Source organism: Mercenaria mercenaria, chromosome 12 (genome assembly GCF_021730395.1).
Source record: "Mercenaria mercenaria strain notata chromosome 12, MADL_Memer_1, whole genome shotgun sequence".
NCBI classification, from domain to species: Eukaryota; Metazoa; Mollusca; class Bivalvia; order Venerida; family Veneridae; genus Mercenaria; species Mercenaria mercenaria.
The window spans coordinates 30,894,457-30,921,718 of NC_069372.1; the positions used below are offsets into that span (position 1 = coordinate 30,894,457).

General features: G+C 36.2%; 1 protein-coding gene across 2 annotated transcripts in view; it reads right to left on the reverse strand.

Annotated features, from left to right (window-relative positions):
* Positions 1 to 17,781: 17,781 nt before the first annotated feature.
* The window catches only part of LOC123533937 (protein lin-37 homolog), a 121,234-nt gene continuing 111,753 nt past the window's right edge, over positions 17,782 to 27,262 (reverse strand). For both annotated transcript variants that reach the window (XM_045315926.2, XM_045315925.2), the window contains one exon: positions 17,782 to 27,220. In XM_045315926.2, the coding sequence (XP_045171861.1) occupies positions 27,038 to 27,220 (183 nt within the window). In that variant the 3' untranslated portion in view covers positions 17,782 to 27,037. The remainder of the gene's footprint in view (positions 27,221 to 27,262) is intronic.

Consider the following 27,262-nt stretch of genomic DNA (forward strand, 5'->3'; position numbering starts at 1 on the left):
TTTAGAAAATTTGAAGTTTTTCTATGTACATCAAGTAACCCATGGGCAGGTCAATTTGACCCCAGGGGTCATGATTTGAATAAACTTTGTAAAAGTCTAATAGCAATGCTACATGCAAATATCTAGATCTAGGCCTTCTGGTTTATTTTAGAATTTTTTTTTAAGATTTTCCTATGTAAACATCAAGTGACCCCTAGGGCGGAGTCAATTTTGACCCGGGAAAGTTTGAACAAATTTTGTAGAGGTCCACTAGCAATGCTACATGTACAAATATCTAGTCTCTACGCCTTCTAGTTTATTTAGAAATTTTTGAAGATTTTCCATGTAAAATCAGTGACTCTGGGCGGGTCAATTTTGACCCAGGGGGTCTGATATGAACAAAATTTTTAGAGGTCCACTAGGTAATGCAACATGGAAATATCTAAGCTCTAGGCCTACTGTTGTTTTATAGAAAACTTTTGAAGATATTTCCGTTGAAATCAATGACCCTAGCGGTCAATTTGACCACCGGGTCTAAATTTGTAACAACTTTAGTAGAGGTCAACAGGCAATGCTACATGTCAAATATACTAAGCTCTAGGGCTTCTGGTTTTGAGAAGAAATTTTTTAAATATTTTCTTAGTAAATCAAGTGCACCCTGGGCGGGTCACATTTTGACCCCGGGCCATGATTTGAACAAATTTGTAGAGGTCCACTAGGCATGCTACATGTAAATTTAACTTTAGGCCTTCTGGTTTTTTTAGAAATTTTGAAATTTTCCTATGTAAAACAAGTGCCCCCTGGCAGAGTCAATTTTGACCCGGGGTCATGATTGAACAATTTTAGTAGAGGTCCACTGGCAATCTACATGTCAATATCTAAGCTCTAGGCTTCTGGTTTTTGAGAAGAAGATTTTTAAGATTTCTATGTAAAATCAAGTGACCCTGGGGCGGTCAATTTTGACCGGTCATGATTTGAACAAACTTGGTAGAGGTCCACTAGGCATAGTTCACACCAAATATCTAAGCTCTAGGTCTTCTGTTTTGAGAAGAAGATTTTTAAGTTTTCCTTTCGGTTGCCATGGCAACCAGTGGTTCTGCATAGAATTCAATTCTATTGAACAATTTTGAAAGGGGCCATCCAAGGAACATCCCTGTGAGTTCATCAAAATGGCCTGTTTTAGGAGGATGTTGTTTAAAAAGTGTGGCGACGACGACGGACGACGGACGGACGGACGGACGACAGACGCCGGACGTGACATCACAATACCTCACCTGAGCACTTTGTGCTCAGTGAGCTAAAAAGTAACATGCCACCTGTATAAAATGTCGCACATTGTTAACAGAGTAATAAAACAGATGAAAAATATCTAATTAAAGAAATAATGAACGAATGTAGAAATATACAAAATATACAGATATTGTTTTAACAAGACGATTCAAACAAGTACTGCTAAAAAGTAGTTTGCATACACATTACCATATTCTGAATAAATATACTAAAATGTTTCATTAAAATTTGCAATTCGGAGCCAAGATGACTTGTGTTAAATATATAATGTAAATCATTGATTAAGCAAAATTTATAATTATTAACAATTATTAAACTAGATCAAAACCACGATTTGCAAGATTAATCATTGTCGTGTACAAAATTCTTATAGAGAAATTACTATTACTGATGGTGAAATACAAGATTTCTAAGAGCAAATGTTATAGATACCCTAATATTCAAAATAATTAATGTCAGCTAATGGTCTTTGTTAAAAAAACATATTTATATACGAGTGTTAATTTTCAACGAGAACTGATTGGCTGAAAATAAATGGATATTTCTTAAAGCACCAATGTTTCATACATTGATTTTCACAAAATCTTAATTGCACATAAGCATTTTTCATCACATATTATTACGTAATTTATTCAACAAGCTGAAGGGCCTGATCAGCTAATGACTGTGTACTAACAGCACCTGTTGTGGTTTTATTTTATTAATAATAGAGATTGTTCCATAATAAATAGATTCAACGATGTCAGTAATGTTGATGACATTACAGTTTTAGGACCAGATGATTTTTAAAATGAAGAGTGGTTGTTCCAAAAATAAATTGAATTACAAACTCAATTTGACATGACACAAGATATGCCATGACTATAAATATTTTCCGGTAAACATTTGCCTCCGGCATTCCAAAACAGCAATTATGCTGGTATATATTTGCACATGATAATTTGATATGAAAATTATTATTGAAATTTTATAGGCGGATTGCCACATCAATTTGTAACGGATGGACGAAAGAACTGTCAGATATTTTACGATAGGGCTAGCAATAACCGTGCCACGGCTAGGTATTGTTCAATCATATTATAAGGTGTGAATTTAAAGTTACTTACTTTTGCGTTTAAAGATATGTAAATGTTGCTAGTGTCAATATATAGTGCATGAATGTTACATGACAGGAAATGCGCATTCGAAACTAAGAGAAGTACTCGGACTAGCTACCAATTCGGAAAAGATAACCATTAATAAAGCAGTTCTTTTTAGTTAAACACTCATTTATCTATTTCAGACGTAACCCTTCAAAACCATTCATAGTCCAAGTTATGTACTTTCAATTATCTTGATTCATGTAACAGACAGGCCCAACTGGCTGAAAATGTTTGAGCATTTACTGGTCGGTAGCAGTGGTGTGGAGAGGGTGTTCCTTCCGCTTGAACTGCGTCAGATTTGAATGCATTGGGCAGTGTAAAAGGGCAAATGTATCAACTGTAAAGTGCATATGGGGAGGTGTGGAGTACCCTCTGCAGTAGGTTGGTATCACCACAAGGAAATTTGAAATGTAGACCCTTGATACGCTTAGTGCGATTTCAACTGAAATTTAGTTCAGTTTCTAATATTACCTAATCTTTTAGTATACAATATCAAGATGAATGGCTGTCTCTTCATATTTTTACTTTCAGGTCATGCCTCAGCACTAGAATATAAGTCTGATATTGATTCTATGTATGTATTATAAAAATAAATTCTAGAATCATTTCTGTTACAATAATATCTATCATGTCTGTTACTTTAATGTTTAAATTTCATAACACAGCTCGATATTTACCCAAAATATTATATCCGGATATGATTACACTTTCTTTTATACTGCCAAAATCTCCAGTTTCAACAATATTTTTTACAAATTGTGATGATATGAAGACAGTTTAGCAGCAATTGGCAGTATCTGACATTGAAGTTTACGGTGAAATTATTTAAATCATTTCATAAAAAAAATTGTTTCGTTTCGTCAAAGCACTCTAACATAGACGATCTACTTTCGATTTCAAAAACTACAAGAAAATACAATTTAATGTTTCGCCGATTTGTTTATTTCTCGGAAAATAAGAAATAAAATCATTTTTAAAATCAGTAGTAATTAAACAAACCAGTAAGAGCTCTTTCTCGGGATAATTTATCCGCTTACTGACTGCAAAAATCAAGCCATGTGTCATGAAAAGCAGAATGGGTGACAGTTTCATTTTTTTGCGAACCTTAATCGTAAGCAAATTATCCAAACCAGTCAAAATTCCAGAAAGGTTAAGATCTAGATTCTTTCTAGTATTACAATATCCAAAGTATGACTGTCACTTCATCTTTTTACTTCCAGATCATGCCTCAGGACTAGAATACAAGTCTGACATAGATTATATGTATGTATTATAAAGATAAATTCTAGAATCATTTCTGTTACAATAATATCTATCATGTATGTTACTTGAATGTTAAAATTTCATAACACAGCTCGATATTTACCCAAAATATTATATCCTGATACGATTACACTTTTCTCCAGTTTCAACAATATATTTTACAAATTGTGATGATACGATGACATTTAGCAGCAATTGGCAGTATGTGACATTGAAGTTTACGGTTAAATTACCTCTTATTTAAATCTTTTCATAAAAAAGTTGTTTCGTTTCGTCAAAGCAGCCAAACATAGACGATCTACTTGCGATTTCAAAAACTACAAGAAAATACAATTTAATGTTTCGCCGATTTGTTTATTTCTCGAAAAATAAGAATTAATATCATTTTTAATATCAGTAGTAACTAAACAAACCAGTAAGAGCTTCTTCTTCCGATAATTTATCCGTTTACTGACTACAAAATTCAACCCACGCAAAGTCATAGAAGCATTGTTATAAACAGGTCACGCGTGTTCGCCAAGAAGTGTCCGGAATGTAGTTAGGATTCATCCGCGAAGTCTCGCGGAAGAATTAACGTACTGCACATATCTTATTCGGGTCATTTAAAATGAAGCTGTCATAATTTAATTTCATCGATGTGGTAAACTCTTTGATAAGAGACATTCCAATGCTTTCAGAGGTACCCACTCAATAAAATACTAGCAGTATGTTCTGGAACTATATTTTGTCTTTCGCTGGATGTTACGCAAGCTTTGTAAGTCTGCGCAATTCATAAAATGCACAGCACAATAAATTTGTTATTTGCGCAATGATTTTGAAGATTATTTCTTGAAACGGACAGGGTAACAAATGGATAATTTGGCTAATAAGTTAATATGCAGTTTTTATTTGAATTTGTGAACATCATATTTGCTATTTTTTGACAAAAGGGCATAAAATTCGTCATCATAATCATATGCGCAAATGTATCACCAAATCCCGCAGAATCGTTATGCGTGTTTATGCTTAATGAGTTACCGTGGAAGAAAATACGTGGCTTTATTCGAGTATTGCACAATTACAAGTCATAAATATGACAGATTACATCGTATATTGGTCATAGCAAATAGGATTGACATAAATGAACTTCATTCGATCAATGAACTCTTTGAAATTAGAGACAATCCAATGGAACTACATCACTTCGTTGTGTTGTGAGGCCATTTAAGAATGAGAAATCGTGGGATAGCAAGGACTCGTCAAACGCTTGACAGCGTTTAGCCGACTCAAAAAAATATATTGTTGACAAAGATTTCTATTTGACGGTAATTAAGAAGAACAATTTGATTTTTCTGTTCTCAGTTCTGTGAATACATTTTTGTTTTTATTAACGCTTTCAATTTGGTATTAACAAATTTTTCCGAGTGATTATATTTTTTCTCAAATTTTTTTTTTTAAGAACTGGATGTCACAAAATGAACAGAATAATATAATAACATCATCCATTCATACATATATATTGATGAAAAATTGGTATGTTATTTCTAACATGGATATAAAATAAAAAGTTTCAGACTATTTAATTGAAATAAAAAGTGAAGAAAAAACATTTATTTGCCATGTGCAGGCTAGAACTTGAACAATTATAACGAAATAAATGCAAAATCTATGGTTTACTTCTGCTATTGCACAGTGAATGCACTGATTGTTTGTCTGCAAATCGAGTCCCGTGCTATTTTTAGATAGCAGACCTTATCGGTGACGTCACAGATCCTTACATACAGGAGAGTGCTATAGGAAAATAATGAACAACTTGAATCATTATCTCATTAGTGTCTGCAGACTTTATGACCCTTCTACAGGTAAGGCCATAAAAAACTTGGAGGGCCACTGGATATAAAATTATATTAGAAATCAAAATAAACAAAGGGCCAGAACTCACTCAAAAATTGTTGAACCAGTCTGATTTTCAGGGGGACACAACTAGGGTACAAATACATCATTCTGACAAAGTTTGGTCTAAATCTCCCCAGTAGTTTCTGAGGAGATGCGATAACGAGAAATTGTTAACGGAAGGTTGGACGGATGATGGACCACGGACGCAGAGTGATTTGAATAAATCTGTGCAAATAAGTGTTTGGAGGAAAGACTGCAATCAAGCAACATAATAGTAGACACGGTTTGATCAAGTCTGTTCATGAGAGGTAATGAAATGTGCAACACCCTTCACGCCCCCTAGCACTGGCTTAAGGCAACCATGATCCTACTGTTATTTTATTCCATAGTTGGTGACATGTCAAAATTTTGCAGATTGTATACACAAAACTTAACCAAGAAATCTGATTTTCTAAGTCCAAAAGGGGCCATAATTCTTGCAAAAAGCAGGATGGAGTTATGTTTCTTGCTGTACAGAGTCAGCTATTGATGCTGAACAAGTGTTGCAAGTTTTAAAGCAATACCTTTGATAGTTTAGGAGAAAAGCTGACCTAAACATAAGCTGATCAAGTGATGACAATAATTCATCATTTTTTTTTTTTTAAAAATCAGATGAGCTAAAAATGATTTTTTCAGATCCAGCCGGTACAGCCAATTTCAACTAGTTGCCATAGTGTGTTCGCTTAGAGCCATATTTTGGGTCCCTGCGATTGGAAAAAAGATTAATGGCAACATATATCAATCTGTTTCATTATGTCTGAAGTTCATTCTAAGCCATGTCGCCAGTCTGAAATCTGCGATTGGACTGAGTGATTATCTTCAAATTATTGATCGGAGTTGTTTGTTTTTTATGCTAAAATTGAGGGGGTTATTTGGTACACATACACCATTTTTATTTTGATTAAAAGGAATGTCATTTGTACAATATTAAAGAAATATCATGCCCAAATTTCATATTTTAATATATGAACAATTACCGCATATTATTTATGGAAACATAAAATAAATGTGCTTGTGAGTATGAACGGTAATGTGTAAGGTTTAAATACTACATACAAACTAATGTGTAAGTAAACACAGTATGAGTAGGTTATACCACTAAATACCTGGAAGTTTGAAACAAATGGTTGTTACTAATTAGAAATTTAATTGTGATTGCTGCATACACCATAAGTTTATATATGTAGCCAAGTTAAAGATGCTTAATGAGGATTTTTATAGATTTAGACTAATATGTAATGATGAAATATTTACTTAAAGTGTGAGCATAGTACATTTCTACATATTTAAAGGGTCGTGAAATAAAACAAGAGATCACAGAGTGATCTTGGCGCCCACCAATGTGCCATTTTTGATTGTTCCAAATTTCAAGACTTATTGACTAGCTCAAGATCAAATTTCATTTCAGTACACAACACTGTGCATGTGGTCCGAATTCGAAAGCTGTAGCTTGAGAAATGTGAAAGTAGGTCACTAGGTCAATGTCAAGGTCAAAGTTTGTTTCGGTACACAATCTTATGCATGTAGTCTAAATTTGAAGCCTGTAGCTACAGAAATGTGAAAGTAGGTCACTAGGTCAATCTTAAGGTCAAGTTCATTTCAGTACACAAAGCTATGCAAGTGGTCCAAATTTGAAGGCTGTAGCTTGAGAAATGTAGAAGTAGGTCACTAGGTCAAAATCAATGTCAATTTTTATTTCAGAATACAAAACTATGCATGTGGTCCAAATTTGAAGCCTGTACCTTCAAAAATGTGAAAGTAGGTCACTAGGTAAATGTAAAGGTCAAAGTTCATTTCGGTACAAAAAACTATGCATGTGGTCCAAATTTGAAGGCTATAGCTTGAGAAATGTGAAAGTAGGTCACTAGGTCAAAATCAAGGTCAAATTTTATTTCGGAATACAAAACTATGTGGTCCAAATTTGAAGCCTGTACCTTAAAAATGTGAAAGTAGGTCACTAGGTCAATGTAAAGGTCAAAGTTCATTTCAGTACACAAAAATATGCAAGTGGTCCAAATTTGAAGGCTGTAGCTTGAAAATGTAAAAGTAGGTCACTAGGTCAAAATCAAGGTCAAATTTTATTTCGGAATACAAAACTATGCATGTGGTCCAAATTTGAAGCCTGTACCTTCAAAAATGTGAAAGCAGGTCACTAGGTCAATGTGAAGGTCAAAGTTTTTTTTGGTACACAAAACTATGCATGTGGTCCAAATTTGAAGGCTGTAGCTTGAGAAATGTGAAAGTAGGTCACTAGGTCAAAATCAATATCAAAATTTTATTTTGAAACACGGAACTATGCATATGGTCCAAATCTGACGCCTGTACCTTCAAAAATGTGAAAGTAGGTCACTAGGTCAAAAATCAAGGTCAAAGTTTTTTCCAGTGCACAAAATATGCAGGTGGTCCAAATTTGAAGGCTGTAGTTACAGAAATTGTGAAAGTAGGTCACTAGGTCAAGATCAAGGTCAACTCATGTCAAGGTTCATCTTGCCACTCAAAATATACATGTGGTCCAAATTTGAAGGCTGTAGCTACAGAAATGTGAAAGTAGGTCACTAGGTCAAAATCAAGGTCAACTCATGTCCCAAAGGGTTCATCTGCCACTCAAAAATACATATGTGGTCCAAATTTGAATGTTGTAGTTATTGACAAGAACATTTTAAAAGCTTTTCCCTATATAAGTCTATAATGAACCATGTGACCCCCGGGGCGGAGCCATTTTTGACCCTAGGGGGGTAATTTGAACAAAACTTGGTAGAGAACCACTAGATGATGCTACATTACCAGTATCAAAGCCCTTTGGCTTTGTGGTTTGGACAAGAAGATTTTCAAAGTTTTTCCCTATATAAGTCTATGTAAAAACCCTATGACCCCAGGGCGGGGTATATTTGACCCTAGGGATATAATTTGAACAATCTTAGTTGAAGACCACTAGATGATGTCACATACAAATATCAAAGCCCTAGGCCCTGTGGTTTTGGACAAGAGGTTTTTCAAAGTTTTTCCCCATATAAGTCTATATAAACCATGTGACCCCAGGGCGGGGCCATATTTGACCCCAGAGAAATAATTTGAATCATCTTGGTAGAGGACCACTAGATGATGCTTCAAACAAATATCAAAGCCCTAGGCTCTGTGGTTTTGGACAAAAAGGTTTTCAAAGTTTTTCCCTATATAAAATCTATGTAAAATATAGAAATAAACAAAGGGCCATAACTCACTCATAAATTGTTGAAACAGTCTGATTTTCAGGGGGACACAACTAGGGTACCAATACATCATTCTGACAAAGTTTGGTCAAAATCCCCCCAGTAGATTTTGAGGAGATGCGATAACGAGAAATTGTTAACGGACGGACGGACGGACGGACGGACGGACGGAATGACGGACGGACGGACCACGGACGCAGAGTGATTTTAATAGCCCACCATCTGATGATGGTGGGCTAACAAAAGCTTTGATGAAGTAACTGACCTGCAACGTAACTGAATGTAAATCAAAAATAGAAACCTGTTGATAATAATCTTACATAATTGAAAACAGTATTAATAGATTAGAAAAACTTCAAACCAAAAAGACCATCACCATGCAGGGACTTGAACTCACATCCTTCAGAAATTGTATATTTATATACTGTAATATAAATATACATGTGGACTGAAGTGAACTCTTGTCTTGCTATTTAACACCAATGGACACAACTATACAATTAAACAGTATTATAACTACATGTATATCTAATTTCACTTTCACATTTAGAAGTTACTTTCTTCTTCCCTTGCTTTTGTTATCGTTGCTATTGACCCATCTAGATTGATGTTTAGCAAAACCCTTAACCATGAAATATTGCTTTTCTGTAAAATATACACAGCATCCAGTGAAAACTGACATGATGTCTGAGAAGCGTTTACAATCTTTTCTAAATGTTTAAGCCTCTGTATGAAACACTTCAATAAATTTGCTTCTAACATTTTAACTTCTGTTTGTTAATATCTTCTGTATTGTTGTTTTATACCTGTAAAGATGTATCAAAATGCTGATCACAACGACACTAAGCCACAATAGCACACTCCCGTATGTAAGGATCTGTGACGTCAACGATAAGGTCTGCTATCTAAAAATAGCACAGGACTCAATTTGCGGACAAACAATCAGCGCATTCATTGTACAATAGCATAAGTAAACCATAGATATTGCATTTATTACGTTATTTTTGTTCAGGTTTCTAGCTTGCACATCGCAAACAAATGTTTTTCTTCACTTTTAATTTCAATAAACTAGCCGAGAAACTCTTTATTTTATATCCATCTTAGAAAGAACATACCGCTTTTTCATCAATATATATGTACGAGCAGATGATGATATATTATTCTGTTCTTTTTGTGACACATCCAGTTTTAAAAAGAATACTTAGAAAAAAAAATTGAGTAACTCGGAAAAATGTATTATTACCAAATGGAAAGCAATATTTAAAACAAACTTATATGAATGTGTTCACAGATCTTAATTGTTCTTCTTAGTTACCATCATATATTAACCGATTATATTTTTGTAAAAAGATATTATTCTGTTAGAAGTGTTTATAAATTTAATAGATCTACTTGTGAATGTAAAAAGAAATCTGATCGCATAATTCAAATTTACTGAAATTTCGAAATGTAATGAACATGTATTTTTTTAAAGTAAACTGTCATGCACAATTACACATTATCATTTCCGGCCACATATCCAGTTATTCGTTGAAACAATGAACACCTCTGTGATATGTTGTGTTTTATTACAAATGACCCCTTAGTGTGACATAATAAAGTATAGATATTTGACTTTTGATAGTAATATTTAGATGTTATCTGATAATAAACATGTTGCTAATCTAATGCAACACCATTATTTTCTACCAAATCATGCATATTATATATATATATTGTTAATAAGGAAATGTTTGACGGGTCCACATCGACCACAGCTGACATCGGGGGTCTTGTGTTATGTGAATCAGTTGTTTAAAATGAAATACATCTAGTTACTGTAAGTATGATTTGAATTGTGCTGATACATTCTTTGAACGCCATGAATCAAAATGATTTAACATTAAAAGTTTTGACCAAAAGTGCTCTAGCTTCGGTGTGTCGCAACCGAAAATATTGTCGATTCTCTCATTTGTAATTAAGACTGTAAACAGTTCTTCTGATCATGGAGGTAAAATATATTACCTCCATGTTCTGATGCAAGATTAAATAGTATAATATGGGGTAATATGCATGCAACATGCTTTTAAACAGTGCTCTTGCCTGTTTTGAATCGTTTTATAAAAATGTCTGCATATTTTGTATATTTCTTACATTCGTTCCAATATATTTATAGTTTCATCTCTTTTATTTATTCTGTTAACAGGTGCAACAATTTCATACAGGTGGCGTATTACTTTTCTTAATTCCCAGACTGTTGATGATTCTTTACATATAGAAAACGGCCCTTGTCCGCAATTCGCGCATTGCATTATGGTATAACTGCTGTATGTTCTATTTATAGAACCTGGGAAAGTGCTATATAGAAACTATGTATGATACGTTCAATGAACAGTGGCAAAATGTGTCCTAATGCTTATTCAACAATCTTCTCTACCATTCGAGATTGCATTTTATATGATGGTCGTGATTTCTTTGACAAAGACTGACCTTGCATCTTGGTAAAGAGATTGTGACGGAACTGCCTCAGTAGGGACACAATGGATCGCGCTAAAATCAGATACGAAACAATTATTGTTGCCAAAGCAATAGAGTCGAATGTGACTGAAAATAAACAAACACCTCTAGTACTTACTAGAAGTTATAATGACCCTTTTAGGAAAGAATCCTGTTTGTTTCCTGTCAAGAAAGGCAATCGTAAATATTAGTTGTTCAAAGAGGTCAATGCTCTGTAGGTGAAAACTTGCAAGTCTTACTTTATTTCAAATACGTCTAAATTCGGCAATAAACACAAGATATACCAAGGCAAATAATATCGATGTTGTAAAAACTATTGGGGAAAACATGCTGATAACTATATATCTTGACAAATACAAAAAAATCCTACAAACTTCAGGAATAGAGCTATTATCGATGAAATGAATGCATAGCAACTCGGATTTTGGACAGAAAGGTTAACAAACAAGAGCTTTCTTCTAAAGCTAACATACAGGCTCAGTAACAGTTACTGTTGATAATCAAAACTTTCTTGGGAAGTCCATAGTTATTTCATTGTAAGTTTTCTACGTTGGTTGATTCTGGATCCTTCCACGGAAAGCAAGAGTGGCAATTCGAACATTTTATGAACAGTTATGTTCTCATCTCATCACAGAATCTTATCTGCTCGACATTATGTGTAGGCATACATCCACAAACCTACTGCATCTATTCGTGGTCATAACTAATAACATTTACAAGTTGCAGGCGGTGTATTATACATTCAACATTAAAAAGCATAGATAGATAACGACCCAGATAAAAATTTATCTGATATTTCATGCAGATAAACATTCTGACCAAGTTTCATGCACATCAAATGAACAAGAATGTTAACAAGCTTTTCTTTTGATTTGACCGGGTGACCTAGTTTTTGACCCCATACTACCCAGTTTCGAACTTAGGCTAGGAATCATCAAGATAATCATTCTGACAAAGTTTCACGAAGATAGGGTCATAAATGTGGCCTCAAGAGTGTTAACAAGCTTTTCCTTTGATTTTACCGGGTGACCCAGTTCCGAACTTGTCCTAGAAATTATCAAGATAAACATTCTGACCAAGTTTCATGAAGATCGGGTCATAAATGTGGCCTCTAGGTTGTTCACAAGTATTTCCTTTGATTCGGCCCCAATGACCTAGTTTTTGACCCGATATGACCCAGTTTTGATCCAGACCAAGAGATCATCAAGATAATCATTCCGTGCAAGTTTGTATCAAATCAAAGCATAAATGATAGCTCTATATGGCTGAAAGTGCCAAAATAGAAAATTCTGCCCCTTTCAGGAGCAGTAACTCTACATCCCGTGATGGAATCTAGCTGGTTTTTTAAAGGAACGAGATCTTATTGTGACTTAAGTTGTGTGTAAGTGTGGTTAAAATCAAATATAAAATGTCACTTCTATCATGTCCACAAGGTAAAAATTAACAAATTTTGGCTCTATCGGGGGTCAATCAGGGGCCGTAACTCCGGAAACTATGAATGGATCTGATAGATTCATCATGGAATCCAAAAGTTATTGTTGTTAAAGATATTTTGCAAGTTTGTATCAAATCAAACCATAAATGAAGTTTCAATATGGCTGCAAAAGTCAAAATAGCAAATTTTGGCCCTTTAAGGGGCCATAGCTCTTGAACCTATGACGGGATCTGGCCTTTTCGAAAGGAACCGAGATATTATGCCAATACAAGTTGTGTGCAAGTCTGATTAAAGTTGATTGCAAAATGTAGTCTCTATCGTGTTCACAAGCCAAAAATACCAAATTCTGGCCCTTTAAGGATCCATAACTCTGGAACCCATGATGGGATCTGGCCAGTTTTCAAAAGGAACCGAGATATTATGCCAATAAAAGTTGAGTGCAAGTTTGATTAAAGTTGATTGCAAAATGTGGTCTCTATTGTGTTTACAAGCTAAAAATAGCAAATTTTGGCCCTTTAAGGGCCCATAACTCTGGAACCCATGATGGGATCTGGCCAGTTTTCTAAAAGAACCAAGATATTATGCCAATACAAGTTGTGTGCAAGTTTGATTAAAATTGATTGCAAAATGTGGTCTGTATAGTGTTCACAAGAAACTGTGAACGGACGGGCGGACGGACGACGGACAAAATATGATCACAAAAGCTCACCCTGTCACTATGTGACAGGTGAGCTATAAAAGCATACACTGGGAAATAAACGTAAGAAGAAAATTATGGTCTTACTTGCATGAATGCAAACAATTGCATTTCCTTAAATGCGGAGGTTTAAATTCATAGTCCAGTTCAATGCAATACCAATGATGGGTCAGCATATTGGTATAGAATAATGTTCATTTGTAGCACAAAATAAGTTTTGTTCCATTACAGGTTACATGAAAATCTACTACTGATAGACTCGTTCTGACGACCCTTCCGCTAGCCAATCAGAGCCTTGCTTTCAATATTTTGAAAGTGAAAGTAGAAGTTTTAAAAATGTATATTTAGCCTGGGTTTTTCATTTTTACAATTCTTATGATAACCACATCATGACTGCTCCCTCCTGTTTTGAGAGGTTTTATATGTCAGGTACGGACTTGGTCACATAAGGTGTCAGGCAGCCAGTTAGCTCAGTCGGTAGAGCACTCACTCTGTAAGCGAGGGGTCCTGGGTTCGAGCCCTGGACAGACTGGACATTTTTCTAATCCTGTGACATTCGACGCTATTTTGATGGTTCAGCCAAATGCTTGCTGAAATGTGTCATCTGATTGGTTCAAATAACAAGAGGGCCATGATGGCCCTATATCGCTCACCTGTTATCATTGCACTTCAAGGACAAGAAGATCCTCAGAAAAAATATCTAAGTCCAAAGGACAGGAACAACAAAGGAAAGAAATTTAACCAAAAAGAAAAACAAAATTCTTACAAGGTACAGATATGTCAAAATACACCTAAAAATTGGAGGTACCATCCATGTTGTACCACAGAAAAGTGGTCTCGGTTTTTCCCTACGGCCAATAATAAACAAGAGGGCCATGAAGGCCATGTATCGCTCACCTGACGTACAGACCTAAAGATCATTAAGATTAACATTCTGACCAAGTTTCATTAAGATATGGTCATAAATGTGGCCTCTAAAGTGTTAACTAGCCATTCCTTTGATTTGACCCCGTGACCTAGTTTTTGACCCGACATGACCCAGATTCGAACTTGACCTAAAGATCATCAAGTTTAACATTCTGACTAAGTTTCATGAATATACAGTCATAAATGTGGCCTCTAGAATGTTAACAAGGTTTTCCTTTGATATGACCTAGTGACCTAGTTTTTGACCCCAACTGACCCAGATTTAAACTTGACCTAAAGATCATCAAGATTAACATTCTGACCAAGTTTCATCATGATAGGGTCATAAATGTGGCCTCTACAGTGTAAACTAGCTTTTCCTTTGATTTGACCTGGTGACCTAGTTTTTGATCCTACATGACCCAGATTCAAACTGGACCTTAAGATCATCAAGATTAACATTCTGGTCAAGTTTCATTAAGATTGGGCCAAAAATGTGACCTCTAGAGTGTTAACAAGCTTTTCCTTTGATTTGACCTGATGATCTAGTTTTTGACCCCAGATGACCCAATATCGAACTCGTCCAAGATTTTATTGAGGGTAACATTCTGACCAAGTTTCATTAAGATTGGGCCAAAAATGTGACCTCTAGAGTGTTAACAAGCTTTTCCTTTGATTTGACCTGATGACCTAGTTTTTGCTCTCAGATGACCCAATATCGAACTCGTCCAAGATTTTATTGAGGGTAACATTCTGACCAAGTTTCATTAAGATTGGGCCAAAAATGTGACCTCTAGCGTGTTAACAAGCTTTTCCTTTGATTTGACCTGGTGACCTAGTTTTTGATCCCAGATGACCCAATATCAAACTCGTCCAAGATTTTTTTTAAGAGTAACTTTCTGACCAAGTTTCATTAAGACTAGGCCAAAAATGTGACCTCTAGAGTGTTAACAAGCTTTTCCTTTGATTTGACCTGATGACCTAGTTTCTGACCCCAGATGACCCAATATCAAACTCGTCCAAGACTTTTTTAAGGATAACATTGTGACCAAGTTTCATTAAGATTGGGCCAAAAATGTGACCTCTAGAGTGTTAACAAGCTTTTCCTTTGATTTGACCTGATGACCTAGTTTTTGATCCCAGATGACCCAATATCGAACTCGTCCAAGATTTTATTGAGGGTAACATTCTGACCAAGTTTCATTAAGATTGGGCCAAAAATGTGACCTCTAGAGTGTTAACAAGCTTTTCCTTTGATTTGACCTGGTGACCTAGTTTTTGATCCCAGATGACCCAATATCGAACTAGTCCAAGATTTTATTGAGGGTAACATTCTGACCAAGTTTCATTAAGACTGGGCCAAAAATGTGACCTCTAGAGTGTTAACAAGCTTTTCCTTTGATTTGACCTGATGACCTAGTTTTTGACCCCAGATGACCCAATATCGAACTCGTCCAAGATTTTATTGAGGGTAACATTCTGACCAAGTTTCATTAAGATTAGGCCAAAAATGTGACCTCTAGAGTGTTAACAAGCTTTTCCTTTGTTTTGACCTGATGACCTAGTTTTTGATCCCAGATGACCCAATATCAAACTCGTCCAAGATTTTATTGAGGGTAACTTTCTGACAAAGTTTCATTAAGATTGGGCCAAAAATGTGACCTCTAGAGTGTTAACAAGCTTTTCCTTTGATTTGACCTGGTGACCTAGTTTTTGATCCCAGATAACCCAATATCGAACTCGTCCAAGATTTTATCGAGGGTAACATTCTGACCAAGTTTCATTAAGACTGGGCCAAAAATGTGACCTCTAGAGTGTTAACAAGCTTTTCCTTTGATTTGACCTGATGACCTAGTTTTTGACCCCAGATGACCCAATATCGAACTCGTCCAAGATTTTATTGAGGGTAACATTCTGACCAAGTTTCATTAAGATTGGGCCAAAAATGTGACCTCTAGAGTGTTAACAGTCAAATTGTTGACGACGTACGGACAGACGGACAGACGGACGGACGACGACGGACGCCGGACACAGGGTTATCACTAAAGCTCACCTTTGAGCACTTCGTGCTCCGTTGAGCTAAAAAGTTACTAAAAATAGGCTATTTATAGTAACGTAAAAGGGAAGTAATTCAAAAAAAAAATATTATTGTAAGTTAACAAAAGAAGGATCTGCCAAATAAATCTGTTAACATAAATGAAATTTCAGATCAGTATCTTCATTAGTTACGGAGATATACCCATATCAATTTCAAAAATAAAGGGAGGTAATTTGACATAAAATTAGTCCATAGTTATCTACACTGATTGGCTCAGTCCAACTAATGACAATAATGAAATTTCAAATAAGTCCTGTAAGTACTTACTGATATAAATCCATTTTGACTACAATCAGGGGAGGTAATCAGATATAAAATAACTCTGGAAACTACGAATGGATCTGATTTGTCATGGAATCCAAGATTTATTGTTCTTGAAGATATTTTGGAAGTTTGTATCAAATAAAACCATAAATGAAGTCTCTATATGGCTATAAAAGCCAAAATAGCCAATTTTGGACATTTAAGGGGCCATAACTCTGGAACCCATGATGGAATATGTCCAGTTTAAGAAAGGAACCAAGATCTTGTGGTGATACATATTGTGTGCATGTTTGGTTAAAATCAAATCATAAATGAAGTTGTTATTGTGCAGACAAGGTCAAAATAGCTAATTTTGTACCTTTTAGGGGCCATAACTCTGGAACCCAATAGGGGATCTGGCCGGTTCAACAAAGGAACTGAGATCTTATGGCAACACAAGTTTTGTGCAAGTTTGATTAAATTCAAATCATAAATGAAGCTACTATTGTGCAGACAAGGGCAAAATAGCTAATTCTGGTCCTTTCAGGGGCCATAACTCTGGAACCCATAATGGAATCTGGCCAGTTCAAGAAAGGAACCAAGATCTTATGGTGTTACAAGTTGTGTGCCAGTTTGGTAAAAATCAAATCATAAATAAAGCTGCTATTGTGCAGACAAGGTCAAAATTGCTGATTTTGGCCCTTTCAGGGGCCATAACTCTGGAACCCATTATGGGATCTGGCCAGTTCAAGAAAGGAACTGAGATCTTATGGTGATACAAGTTGTGTGTAAGTTTGGTTAAAATAAAATCATAAATGAAACCACTATCGTGCAGACAAGAAATTGTTGACGGACGGATGCACACACGACGGACGACGGACAAAGGGTGGTCACAAAAGCTCACCTTGTCACTATGTGACAGGTGAGCTAAAAATAGATTTGCAAAAATAAAAATAGCAATATCGGAAAACCAAATATACAGAAAGATGAATGTAAATGGGTCTCGTTTAGAAGATCAAGTACTTTAGTCAGAATGCATGAAAATCGAAACTGACATGTATACATAACTTTCAGATAGTTTAAAGCACAAATAATAAGCTACAACACTATTGAAATATAATGATGCTCGTATATTTTAATGGTATAGAATATACCAAACAAGTATATTCAACAAGAAAATAATCTGTTGAAATAAAATGGGTGGGGTAAGGTATATTTTGATTATTTCACATTATTTGTTTATATATTTCAATATTGTTAGTACACTGACAAAAAATATTCTAGGATGGAAAATCAAAGATAATAAAATGAAATTTTGCTGCACAACTTACGTAAATTATGAGGTTAGCAAAGTTATATTTTCAAATTTGGCGCCATTTTGATGACGTCAAAGATCGGTCCAGTCATGGAACTCAGACTGGCGACATGTCTTTCTGTGACCTTCAGACATGGTCTAACAGTTTGGTATATGTCTCCATTAATCTTTTTTCCTATCGCACGGGATCCCCATTCTGCATACACTACCACCTATTTTCCACCTGTGCAAACATATCATACAACTATACACTGATAATGTATTTTTTTTTCTGTCTATCAGAATTGTTCATTGAAAAACTGACTAACTAATACTTACACTGAATTTAATACAAAGATAATACCAGTTTGATAAGCCAATTAAATGTTCAGAGTCTCATTTTTTCTAAGTTCATCAAATCAGGGTCTGTATAGTAACTAAGTTTTAAAATCACATGTGAAAAAAAAATCTAAGTTATAAAAGTCAGGATAGAAAATACAAGAGGGCCAAGATGGCCCTAGGTCGCTCACCTGAGAAACACACCATAATACACCATAACAGTGTAAACATAGACCTAGTGATTGCATGAAAAAAAATATTTTGACCAAGTATCATTAAAATCGGAGCAAACACAAGTATTTTTGTTATTTGACCTAGTGACCTAGTTTTTGACCCCAGATAACCCATATTCGAACTTGACCTAGATTTTATCAAGGCAATCATTCTGACCAAATTTCATGAAGATCAATTGAAAAATATAGCCTCTATCACATACACAAGATTTTCCTTTGATTTGACCTAGTGACCTAGTTTTTGACCCCAGATGACCCATATTCAAACTTGACCTAGATTTCATCAAGGCAATCATTCTGACCAAATTTCATGAAGATCAATTGAAAAATACAGCCTCTATTGCATACACAAGGTTTTTCTTTGATTTGACCTAGAGACCTAGTTTTTGACCACAGATGACCAATAACCAAACTGTACCTAGATTTTACCAACGCAATAATTCTGACCAAATTTCATAAAGATCAATTGAACAAGAGCTCGTCGAACACGAAATGCCCCCCTTGATGCATTCAGTAATTGCACAAGGAACAGAAATTATATGCTCACTGTAAACAAAAATTTTACCATTCTGGTTTAATCTGACCTTGACCTTTAACCTATTAACCTAACAAGAGATTACAGATTGATCTTGGCGCCATCCACTGAGCCATTTTTGAATGTTCCAAATTTCCAGACTAGCTCAAGGTCAAAATCAAGGTCAAATTTCATTTAGGTACAAAACAATGTGTATGTGGTCCAAATTTGAAAGCTGTGGCTTGAGAAATGTGAAAGCAGGTCACTAGATCAATTTCAAGGTGAAGTTCATTTCGGTAGACAGAACTATGCATGTGCTTCAAATCTGGAGGCTGTAGCTTGAGAAATGTGAAAGTAGGTAATAGATAAAAATCAATGTAAAATTTCAATTCAGAACACAAAAATATGCATACAGTCCAAATTTGAAGTTTGTACCTTCAAAAATGTGAAAAAAGGTCACTAGGTCAATCTCAAGATCAAAGTTCATTTCGGTACACAAAACTATGCATGTGGTTCAAATTTGAAGGCTGTAGCTTGAGTAATGTGAAAGTAGGTCACTTGGTCAAAATCAAGGTCAAATTTTATTTCGGAACACGAAACTATGCAAGTGGTCCAAATTTGAAGCTGTACCTTCAGAAATGTGAAAGTAGGTCACTAGGTCAATCTCAAGATTAAAGTTCATTTCAGTACACAAAACTATGCTTGTGGTTCAAATTTGAAGGCTGTAGCTTGAGAAATGTGAAAGTAGGTCACTAGGTCTAAATCAAGGTCAAATTTTAGTTTGGAACAAAAAACTATGCATGTGGTCCAAATTTGAAGCCTGTACCTTCAAAAAATGTGACAGTAGGTCACTAGGTCAATAACAAGGTCAAAGTTTTTTTCAGTACACAAACCTATACATGTGGTCCAAATTTGAAGGCTGTAGCTTGAGAAATGTGAAAGTAGGTCACTAGGTCAAGATCAAGGTAAACTCATGTCAAGGTTCATCTTGCCACTCAAAACTATGCATATGGTCCAAATTTAAATGATGTAAGTTAAGGACATGAAGATTCTAAGTTTTTCCCTATATAAGTCTATATGAACCATTTGACCTCTGAGGCAGAGCCATATTTGACCCCAGAGGGATAACTTGAACAAACTTGGTAGAGAACCACTAAATGATGCTACATTACAAAATACCAAAGCCACAGACTTTGTGGTTTGGACAAGAAGATTTTCAAAGTTTTTCCCTATATAAGTATATGTAAACCATGTGACCCCCAGGGCGGAGCCATATTTGACCCTATGGGAATAATTTGAATAATCTTAGTAGAGGACCACTAGATGATGTCATATACAAAATATCAAAGCCCTAGGCCCTGTGGTTTTGGACAAGAGGTTTTTCAAAGTTTTTTCCTATATAAGTCTATATAAACATTGTGACCCTAGGGGTGGGGCCATATTTGACCCCAGGGAAATAATCTGAACAATCTTGGTAGAGGACCACTAGACTTTGCTACACACCAAATATCAAAGCCCTAGGCCCTATGGTTTTGGACAAGAAGATCAGAAACCATTTAACTGTTCCTAGCCAATGTGACCTTGACCTCTGACATAATGACCTCAAAATCAATAGGGGTCATCTGCTGGTCATGGCCAACCTAACTATCAATTTTCTTGACACTAGGCCCAAGCGTTCTTGAGTTATTGCCTGGAAACCATTTTACTGTTCCTGGTCACTGTGACCTTGACCTTTGACATACTGACCTCAAAATCAATAGGGGTCACCTGCTGGTCATGACCAACCTCCTTATCAACTTTGGTGACCCTAGGCCTAAGCGTTCTTGAGTTATCATCCGGAAAGCGTTTTACTGTTCAGGGTCATTGTGACCTTGACCTTTAACATACTAACCTCAAAATCAATAGGGGTCATCCGCTGGTCATTACCAACCTCCTTATCAACTTTCATGATCCTAGGCCCAAGTGTTCTTGAGTTATCATCCGGAAACAGTTTTACTATTCAGGGTCACTGTGACCTTGACCTTTGACATACAGACCTCAAAATCAATAGGGGTCATCTGCTGGTGATGACCAACCTCACTATCAACTTTTGTGACCCTAGGCCTAAGCGTTCTTGAGTTATCATCCGGAAACCGTTTTACTGTTCAGGGTCACTGTGACCTTGACCTTTAACATACTGACCTCAAAATCAATAGGGGTCATCCGCTGGTCGTTACCAACCTCCCTATCAACTTTCATGATCCTAGGCCCAAGTGTTCTTGAGTTATCATCCAGAAACCGTTTTACTATTCAGGGCCACTGTGACCTTGACCTTTGACATACAGACCTCAAAATCAATAGGGGTCATCTGCTGGTGATGACCAACCTCCCCATCAACTTTCATGATCCTAGGCCCAAGCGTTCTTGAGTTATCATCCGGAAACTGATAGGTCTACATTCCAACCGACCAACAGACCGACAGACCGAGCGACCGACCGACCTACCGACCAACATCTGCAAAACAATATACCCCTCCTTTTTCAAAGGGGGGCATAAAAATACAGCCTCTATCGCATACACAAGGTTTTTCTTTGATTTGACCTAGTGACCTAATTTTTGACCCACGATGACCCATATTCAAACTTGACCAAGATTTTATCAAGGCAATCATTCTGACTGAATTTCATGAAGCTCAATTGAAAAATATAGCCTTTATCGCATACAAAAGGTTTTTCTTTGATTTGACCTAATGACCTACTTTTTGATCCCAGATGACCCATATTCAAAGTTGACCTAGATTTCATCAAGGCAATCATTCTGACCAAAATTCATGAAGATTAATTGAAAAATACAGCCTCTATCGCATACACAAGGTTTTTCTTTAGTTTGACCTAGTGACCTAGTTTTTAATCCCAGATGACCCATTTTCAAACTCGGCCTAGATTTAATCAAGATTATCATTCTGACCAAAATTCATGAAGATTAATTGAAAAATACAGCCTCTATCGCATACACAAGGTTTTTCTTTGATTTGACCTAGTGACCTAGTTTTTGAAACCAGATGACCCATTTTCGAACTTGGTCTAGATTTCATCAAGGTAATCAGTCTGACCAAAATTCATGAAGATTAATTGAAAAATACAGCCTCTATCGCATACACAAGGTTTTTCTTTGACTTGACCTAGTGACCTAGTTTTTGACCCCAGATGACCCATTTTCGAACTCGGCCTAGATTTCATCAAGGTAATCATTCTGACCAAATTTCATGAAGATCAGTTGAAAAATACAGCCTCTATCGCATACACTAGCTAAATGTTGACGGACAGACAGACAGACGCCGGACATCAAGTGATCAGAAAAGCTCAGGTGAGCTAACAAAGGTTTTCTAAAGTGAAAATATTCTGTCTCACAAAATAACCAGAATTCAAATTTTCTGTATTCCACCCAGAATATTATCTTTGTCAAGCTGGAATCAGGATTGACTAATTCTCATTTTTATGACCCCCTTCGAAGAAGGAGGGGTATATCGTTTTGCAGATGTTGGTCGGTCCGTCTGTCAGTCTGTCTGTCGTCCGGTATGTAGACCAACTGGTTTCTGGATGAAAACTTAAGAACACGGTGGCCTAGGAAAATTGATAGGGAGGTTGGTCATGACCAACAGATGACCACTATTGATTCTGAGGTCCGAATGTCAAGCTCACAGTGACCCGGAACAGTTAAATGTTTCCTGGTTGATAACTTAGGAACGCTTTGGCCTAGGATCATGAAACTTTATAGGAAGGTTGGTTGTGACCGGTAGATGACCCCAATGGATTTCAAGGCCAGTAGGTCACAGTTAAGGTCACAGTGACCCGGAACAGTTAAACAGTTTCCGGTTGATAACTCAAGAACGCTTGGCTAAGATCATGAAAGTTGATAGGGAGGTTGGTCATGACCAGCAGATAACCCCTAATGATTTTGAGATTAGTAGGTCAAAGGTCAAGGTCAGTGACCTGAAACAGTTAAACCATTACAACAGGGGTCATCTGCTGGCCATGACCAATCTCCCTATCAACTTTCATGATCCTAGGCCAAAGCGTTCTCGAGTTATCATCTGGAAACCATTTAACTGTTCCGGGTCACTGTGACCTTGACCTTTCACCTACTGATTTAAAAATCGATAGAGGTCATCTGCTGGTCCTGACCAAACTTCCTTTAAACTTTCATGAACCTAGGCCAAAGTGTTCTTGAGTTATCATCCGGAAACTGATTGGTCTATGGACCTACAGACATATCGACCGACATCTGGAAAACAATATACTCCTCCTTCTTCGAAGGGGGGCATAAAAATCACAATATACTATTATAGAATTTATTAGTAGGGACGGGCTTTCTGCAAGATATTGAGAGTAACACTGTAGTGACATACCAATGCCAATTTTAAAAAGATACCTTTAACTGTTTTTCAGACAATTCATGTAATATCAACTGAAACAATTCCAACATCAGATAGCATTAGAATAGAATATACCTTTACAACTGGTAAGCATAACAAAAATTATTGCCCATTGTTGCATGAGTTAAGATTTAGAGCTTATTATGTAAATTACAACAAAGTAAATGTTATAAATATCAATGTAAAAGCATCACATACCTACACGGTTGGGTTAAAGACATTACTGATTTGTACTTTTATTTTGTAAGATTTATTCTATAAAACTCAATGATAATTTCAACATTACACAGTACAGTAAAATGTGATACAGGTCAATACACAGTACATATATTTTCAATATACAGTACATCGTCAGTGCTCATTTATCGCCCATTTCTCTGACATTTGAACATTTGCAAAGCTGAAATTTTGCACATGTTTTCTTTGTATGTAACTAACTTGTAGAACACAAATGCTGCCCAGGCGGCCCTTGATGCATTCAGTAACTGCATAAGGAACAGGAATTATTTGGTCACTGTGCACTGAACATTTGACCCACAGACCTCAAATCAATAATTATGGGTCTTTTACGAGTCACGAATGACTTCTGTATCAAATGTGACCTTAGGGCTAAGCGTTCTTGAGTTATCATCTGGAAATGCTTAATCTGTTCCGTGTAACTGTGAACTTGACCCTGAACTAAGGGGTAAATCTGCTGATCATGATCAACCTCCCTATTACATTTCAAGATCCTACCCCAAGGCATTCTCAAGTTATCGTCTGGAAACTGTTTACTGTGACCTTGACCTTTGACCTACTGATCTCATGATCAATAGGGGTCATCTGCTGCTCATGACTAACCTCCCTATCAACTTTCATGATCCTATGCCCAAGCATTCTCGAGTTATCATCTTGTTCTGGGTCAATGTGACCTTGACCTTTGACCTACTTATCTCAAAATCAATTGGGGTCATCTGCTGGTCATAATTAACCTCCGGATTAGATTTTGTAATCCTAGGCCCAAGTGTTCTCAAGTAATTGTCCAGCAACAGTTTAACTGTTCCAGGTCGTTCTGATCTGGACCTTCGATCTACTGACCTCAAAATAAATAGGGTCATGATCAACCTTCCTATTAAGTTTCGTGATCCCAGGCTCAAGCCTTCCCAAGTTATTGTCCAGAAACTGTTTACCTGTTCCTGGTCACTGTGACCTTGACCTTTGACCTACTAATCTCAAATTAATAGGGGTCATCTGCTGGTCCATACCAACCTCCCTATCAACTTTCATAATCCGACCGACCGACATCTGCAAAACAATATACCCCTCCTTCGAAGGGGGGGCATAATAAATTGTATGATTCAGAATTTTTATCACAAGACAATACATGACGATATCAGGAGAAATATGTCCCCGGCCCGCATGTATCAAATGATAAAGCTGTCATTTTATAACAAATTTTATCGTCTCTACTTACTTAAGATTGACTCAGTTTATGCTTGTGAGAGCATATACACAGTAGCTGGTTACTAAAAATTAAATCCAGAGCATATACACAGTAGCTGGTTACTAAAAATAAAACCCATTTTCTCTATAGTTGTAGAGTAGTAAATTGGATTTTTATTTACCTTGTTGACAAAAATCAATAACATTTCGGGAAAATACCTTATCAAAAAATGGCAATATCCATTGTACGCATCCTCACTGTGAATATCATTTGAATAATCTTGGTAGAGGGCTACATATGGAACATTTGTGTGAAACTATTTCAAAATCAGACTAGTGGTTTAGGGGATTGTTTGAAGATTTTTCTATTTTTAGCTCATATAAGTGATCCCAAGCCAAACAAGTAAAATAAATTTATATCTCAATAAGAGACCTGTACTTTAAAATGAAGATACACCAAGATATAACAAGAGGGCCAAGATGGCCCTAGGTCGCTCACCTAAGAAACACACCATAACACTGTAAAACATGTTTGACCTAGTGATTTCATGGAAACAAATATTCTGACCAATTTTCATTAAGATTGGACCAAAAAATTGGTCTCTTGCGATAAAACAAGCATTTTCTTAGATATGACCTAGTTTTTGACCCTAGATGACCCATGTTCAAACTCGACCTAGATTTTATCAAGGCAATCATTCTGACCAAAATTCATGAAGATCAATTGAAAAATACAGCCTCTATCACATACACAAGTTTTTTCTTTGATTTGACCAAGTGACCTAGTTTCTGACCTCAGATGACCCATATTCAAATTTGACCTAGATTTCATTAAGGCAATCATCCTGACCAAATTTCATAAAATCAATTGAAAAAAACAGCCTCTATCGCATACACAAGATTTTTCTTTAATTTGACCTAGTGACCTAGTTTTTGATCTCAGATAACCCATATTCAAACTCGACCTAGATTTCATCAAGGCAATCACTCTGACCAAATTTCATGAAGATCAATTGAAAACTACATCCTCTATTGCATACACAATGTGTTTTCTTCGATTTGACCTAGTGACCTAGTTTTTGACCCCAGATGACCCACTTTCAAACTCGGCCTAGATTTTATCAAGGTAATCATTCTGGCTAAATTTCATGAAGATCAGTTGAAAAATACAGCCTCTATCGCATACACAAGGTTTTTCCTTGATTTGACCTAGTGACCTAGTTTTTGAACCCAGATGACCCATTTTCGAACTGGCCTAGCTTTCATCAAGGTTATCATTCTGACCAAAATACATGAAGATCAATTGAAAAATATAGCCTCTATCGCATACACAAAGTTTTTCTTTGATTTGACCTAGTGACCTAGTTTTTTACCCCAGATGACCCATTTTCGAACTCGGCCTAGATTTCATCAAGGTAATCATTCTGACCAAATTTCATGAAGATCAGTTGAAAAATACAGCCTCTATTGAATACACAAGCGAAATGTTGACGCACAGACAGACAGACGACAGACAGACGCCGGACATTGAGTGATCAGAAAAACTCACCTGAGCATTGCTCAGGTGAGCTAACAAAGGTTGCTGAAAAACTTTAACCAAGAAAGCTCACATCGACACCGATACCTGGGCGAGTAGAATAGGCCCCACTATTCTCTGAATAGTGGAGCTAAAAATGAAAGTCAGAAAATATACAAGTGTTATATATCATTGGAAAGGTCTTGACAAGACAAGCACAGAACTGTTCAAAATGTTTTGCCAATACTGAATTTTTGAAATTTTAGAAGTAATATGGGCTTATCATTGCAAAGGTCTCCGTGAGACAAGCATAGTACTGGTTTGAACAGTTTTGGAAAAAGATCATCCAAGGATAATCCAGGCCAAGTTTCATCAACTTCCACCACATGGTTATAGAGGTGATGTTGTTTGAAGAAAAGTGTGGATGGACAGATGTGCACTGGACGTTGAGTAATCACAATAGCTCACCCCAAGCACCTTGTGCTCAGGTGAGCTAAAAACATGAAACAGTGTTTACAAATGTTTCTAGGTTTACAGTACATAACAAAATTTTCCATATTGTAGTCATGTAGAAATAGCTATGGTTAGTGTAATGCAGCAACTCTGTCACAACTATGTGATTAATTACACTGACTATTCCTGTGAAGGTTCTTGTGACTGAAGATTTCTTTCAAACATGTCTTTCAGTATAACCATACTGTTGTTGTATTTAAGTTCATTTATTCTTGCAGCATTAATCCATGACTGCCGAATATTCTTCCATCTTGCCATGTGACGTAGCAAAAGCTCTTCTGGTGCAGGACCAAGATCCGGATCCTGTGTAAAAACTTTGCTTTAATGAATATTTTTTTTTTCACA